General features: G+C 45.8%; 1 protein-coding gene across 1 annotated transcript; it reads right to left on the bottom strand.

The window, feature by feature from the left end:
• Nucleotides 1-1,437: 1,437 nt before the first annotated feature.
• Nucleotides 1,438-2,255, bottom strand: LOC133900167 (uncharacterized). Its single transcript, XM_062341298.1, has 2 exons — nt 2,031-2,255; nt 1,438-1,866 (listed from the first exon to the last, which is right to left on the bottom strand). Exons 1-2 carry the CDS (start codon nt 2,253-2,255, stop codon nt 1,438-1,440), a joined length of 654 nt encoding a protein of 217 aa, XP_062197282.1.
• Between the last annotated feature and the right edge of the window lie 3,142 nt (nt 2,256-5,397).

Here is a 5,397-nt window from a genome sequence, read left to right as displayed (position 1 = left end):
TGAACGCCTCCGAGTTCTTAAGCGAGCCCTCGAGAAGTTGGTCCATCCGAGTAGGTTTTCTAATCAATACGAGAGGACAGGGAGGAGAAGACTTATCACTGGTCAGGTTTGAAAGTTGAACCGTCGTTGCGGAGATTTTGGGTAGTGGTGAGAATATTTTTTTCCTAACAGGAGATCATGATTACAGTGGGAAAACATGCACGTGAGGCGGTGTGGTGCGTCAAGCTCCTCGGGTTACTGCTCTAACTGCTCCGCATGCGTCAGGCATTAAATACAATGTGACGATAAAGCAGGAGATCATGGCCTCAAGTCATGCCACGGCATGAGTCAACGAGCCGTTTCCGAAAACTGTTGCCCTGTATCTGTAACACCCTGAATTTTAGCATATAAAAATATAGCAAAATTCGCTCCAAATTAAAACTTTTTCTAATTATTAAACTAGTATAAAACCAAGGAAGTATATATTTGATGTGTATATACTTGTATGTATATATTCAAATATATTATTTTGGCTAAGTATTCCAAAGATCACTAAGTTAATTTCTAAATTAATCGTTGCATAAATTGAGCATATGCATTTTGGTTTATTGTTCTTATGGTTCTTTGTGTGGCGATTCGAGTGTTGTATGTTTCTCAGTTCGAATCTATTCTAGTTATCTCGGCAATTCCCTAATCCAATTTCAGATCCGAATTCAAATACTCCTATTTGAATTTAATCCCAAATATCTCCGAGCCAAATTCATATTTAAATCCTCATTCTGAAATCATGTCAGTTGAATCTCATTTTGATTTACTCCGATCCATATTCATCTAAATCCTAATCAAATTGCATGTGAATGCAATTCGAATCATTCGAGTTATAGTCCAATTCAATTTCCCAATTCATTGATTTACCCAAATCCCGATGCTTCCCGTTCAAATATTATTCCTAATTCAAATACCCTTATTTGAATTATGCCAAACTTTGTTTCAAATCCAAATTCGATTACTCTTTTTGAATCAATCTCAAATCCAGATTCATCAATCATTATCGATTTCGTACCCGCATGCAATTCGCATAACTCGCATTATATTCAATTCATGCCAAGTTCAATCATTTGCAAATCCAATCTAATTCAATTCAAATCATTCCTTAAATGACCATTCATCCGTTTTCGAATTCGAATACGTTTATTCAATCAACATGCAATTTGAATCCTCGTTATAAAGTCTTGTCAATTTCCAATTCAAATCCAGATTGAATTGCCAATCCAATTCAATTTAAGTCATTTCAATTTCTAATTCAAACTCATTTGAATTATTCCAATTTAGTTCAATTTAACCTATTCAAATTAAATCATTACAAACTCAAATACATCAATTGGTTACACAAATATCTCTCTCATCTCTCCTTCTCTCTCCTCAGCCCATCCCCTTCCCCATGCTTCTCTCTGTTCATCATGCACAAAAGTCCTCTCTCAGCTCACCGTGCATCACACCTCCCTCTGATCTTTCGCCGGCAACCAAAGCCAAATTGGCTTCTCTTCCTTCACCTGCAAGCGTCCTCCCCCACGCCATATACACAGCAGCAGCTCCTCTGCTCTCCTCCTCCTTCACACACACAGGCATACACATCACAGCCGAGCTCCGCCACGGTACAAGGCCGCCGCTTAAAGCCACCGTCGTCCCAGTCGGCACTGCCGCGCCACCGACCGCCATGCACGCCAGCTCGCCATTGGTGAGCCTCCCTCCGCGCTCCCTTCCTCTTCCCCGTGCTACGCATCCCGCCAGCGCGCTGTTGCCGCCGTGCGTGCCATCGCGCGCACTGTCCCAGCCGCCCCGGTGGTGCTTTGCGCCGCCGGCCTTCCTCTGCTTGACGCGCCGCCCCTACCGTGTCATCGCCATTCGTCCATGGTGAGTTCCCTACTCTACTCACCCTCTCCCTCTGTTCAGCTCCGCCCGAATCCGAGCCACCGGCTCACGCCGCCATCCCGTGCGCGCCGTCCGCCTATGCCACCGTGCTGCTCCCTTCCTGAGCGCTGTCCGCGCACCGCGTTCCACCGCGCCGACCCGCCCCACCCTGCCGGCCTCTCGGTCGCCGCTCCCGCGCGCTCCACGCTGCCCGTGGCACCGCCGCAGTGCGCGTCGCGCCGTCGAGCGCCAGCACGCGTCGCGCCGCCGTCGCCGCCGCGCGCTGCTCCTTCCCGGCTTCTCGCGCCCCACGCCGCGCCGTGCCGCTCGGCTGGCCTGAGCTGCTGGTCCGCCTGCGCCTTCATCGCCCCGGCCGACCTTCTTCTCCGGCGCCTCCCTCTGCTCCACCAGCCCGCGCGCTGCTCCGACCACCTCCGGGCGCGCCACCCTCTCCGGTCGCCTCTTCCTCTCTCCCGGCGCTGCCCAACTCGAGCAGCCGCGCAGCGCCGCCTTCATCGCCCCGGTCACCCCTCTTGCCGTCCCGCCACCGGCCTTCCTTCTCCCCGGCCGGATTCTCCTCCCTCCTCGGCCGCTCGCCAGCCGCCCCGCCCGGCCGACCACCTCCCTTCCGCCGCCGCTCCCTCTCTCTGGCTGCCCCTCACTCTGCCTCTCTGTGCCACACGGGAAAAGGGCCGATCGGCCTTATCCTTTGGTGCCCCCCCTCTCACCGGTATGTGGGCCCCACGGGCCAGTCCACCGGCCTGGTCCACGGTGGACCGCACACCCGCAGCCCACACCGGTCCACGGACCATAAACCGAGTCCATCCAAGTCCGGTCCACGGTGCACCACCCTCACACCCACTCTGGTCCACAAATTCCGTAGACCGAGTTCGCGAAACAGTAGTCCTTTTTAATTTACAGATTTATCTTTTCGGTAAATCTTCCGATAGCCATATCTCCTCCAATTCAACTCCGATTTCGGCGATTCTTTCGCCAATGTTCCTCTAAAATCATAATCTACCTCCATGCCAAATATTGTAAATTTTGGAGTTCGTTTAATTTTCTTGTTTGGTAATTATTTGTATTGCGGCATTTGATCTAGATTTAGATTTTCTCCTTTAACAAATAAAGTCAAGTTTAGATAATTCTATAAATGTGTTTGAGATATAATCATATTTAAGTTGCTTATATTAATCTCACTTAAGTATAGGTTAATCATCATATGAGTTAAAGGGTAGGTTTTAGATTAATCTTTTAATCAATGTTGCAGTGTATTGTTATTTCATGTGATGGCTTACAATTAATCTTAGTTCAATTAAGGTGATAAATTAACCCGTGTAGCGGTTAAATAAATAAATACATGTTAATAGAATATGATAGAATAATTTAACATTGGTAATTAATTAATTGAATAATCTTTTGATAATTAATTAATTAGATTCAAAGGATAGATTAATCTAATTAATTAATTGCATGTATGCTTTTATGATAGCAATAAAATATAACTTAGTGTGGCAATTAAAACACTAGGTAATTAAGGTTAGTTGCTAAACGACCATGTTTTAGTGCTATAAATTACAGTGTTTAATCTTCACACTTAAGCACTTATAATTGTTTAGAGTTATACTTATGTATATATGTATACATGCTCACATACATATAGACGTAAGTATTACACATATATTCATGTATGTACACGTGCACTCATGTACACGTAGAATCTCTAGCTGTCGTCCTTCGACAGTTAATCTAACAAGAGTTCACCTAGTTAATGGTGATTTGTTCAGGTTTTCTCTTAAGTTGATGACAACTAGGTTAACAGCTTAGCCTAGCTTCGTGAGATTATCCCGTTATTCTCTGTGTATTAGTTTCATATTGATTAGAGTTGTCGTTTGTCTTTTCGCTGGGTTTAGCCTTCGTCGTTTTCTCCGTTGTTTTTCTTCTGTTTTGGCATTTCTTGGTTTTGTTCTGGTGCTCATTTGCTTAGTCGTTGTGCGCTTTTTGTCGTTAATCTGCGTAGACTCGAAGTCAAGGTTCTAAGCAAGAACGCGAGAAAGAAACTGAAGGCAAGGTCCAACGATGAAGAAGAATCCCGGGAAACTCGAGTGACAAGACCAATCGTGAATTGACCCTTCAAGAAGGCAAGTCCTATTTCCTTGATCATATTGAACCTATATTTTTGAATAATATATATGATCAACTAAAATCAGACTTATTATCGCATGTGCTATATATTGCATTTCTTTTAAACTACTTGTAGTAGTTAACCCTATCAACACTGCCATGCCATACATGTTATCATCCAGAATACATATCACCCTAGGAATACCTGTTGTTACATATATTAACAATAGACGACACCTTGATATCTAGCATGCTTAGGATTGAATACATCTCCTCGGAGATGTCGCTTTTAAAATACGTCTCCTCGGAGATATTGCTTTTAAAACACTCCTCTTCGGAGATCAATTTGCTGTTATCAATGATAACTCATATACCATGATTCCTTGATGGTTGTGAATTCCGTGATTGTGGTGAAATCCTTGATGTCATGTGGGACATGGAAGGTGATGTGTAAAAATGGGTGAAAACTGTTTTGGCGCGGGCAGGTAGAGTGGTCCTCCGGGGAGGATGCTCATGGGGGCGTGAGTTACATGATGGTATTCATTGCCCGTGAAGATGCCTAGCCCGGCCGCTTAAGGACCGAGTCTTGCGCCGTCATGCTTAGACACCCCGTGCAACCATGCGTCCTGTATGGGCAGGACTTGATTTTCCTTCACTGGACTGAGTTGGGCATCATACCAGGAGGCTGAGAGCAACGAGCAGCCATGGGTCTATCTGTCCCGCTGTTTGGAGGTTCAGGGACCGACTTAGGCTTAAAAATGGAGGCTGACCTTCGGAACATGCAGCTCTGGAACTTGGCGTGTCTCGTGGAAAAGCCCGGCAGGAAAGGTGTTTGGAGAATCTCGGTATGATTCGCTCCTCCGCTTGCAACGGTTGGAGGCTGAGCATATCGTATGGGTAAAGCTGTACAACCTCTGCAGAGTGTAAACCTATTCGAATAGCCGTGTCCACGGTCATGAACATGCAAAGCATTGACCTCACTTGAATAGACTCCGGGTGCGTGTGTCTTGATGAGTGAGTGTGTGGACTAGATGTCCGTGTGATGTGGTTCCTGGCTCGATCCGCCAGAAGCTGTGTGGTACTAGAGGTACACCAGATGTGATAAAAGGGACTGCGGAGTGAGGTATAGCCCCTCCCAGGACTAAAAACCCCTAGATACAACTTGTTACCCTGGTTTTGGTTTTAAAACTATTTCGACAGCTTTGCTATCAGGTCACCTTCTAATGCGTTGGGGACTTGAGGTGATACTCAGTACCAACAGAAGATGCCTGAACCGTTTTACTTCTAAACCGTTTTGAAAGCTTCGTTATCAGGTTACCTTCTAATGCGTTGGGGACTTGAGGTGATACTCAGTACCAACAGAAGATGCCTGCCTTTGTTTTC

Source organism: Phragmites australis, chromosome 19 (assembly GCF_958298935.1).
Source record: "Phragmites australis chromosome 19, lpPhrAust1.1, whole genome shotgun sequence".
Lineage (NCBI taxonomy): Eukaryota > Viridiplantae > Streptophyta > Magnoliopsida > Poales > Poaceae > Phragmites > Phragmites australis.
Note: the sequence above shows the minus strand (reverse complement) of the source record. Positions and strands in the feature narration are given on the sequence as shown.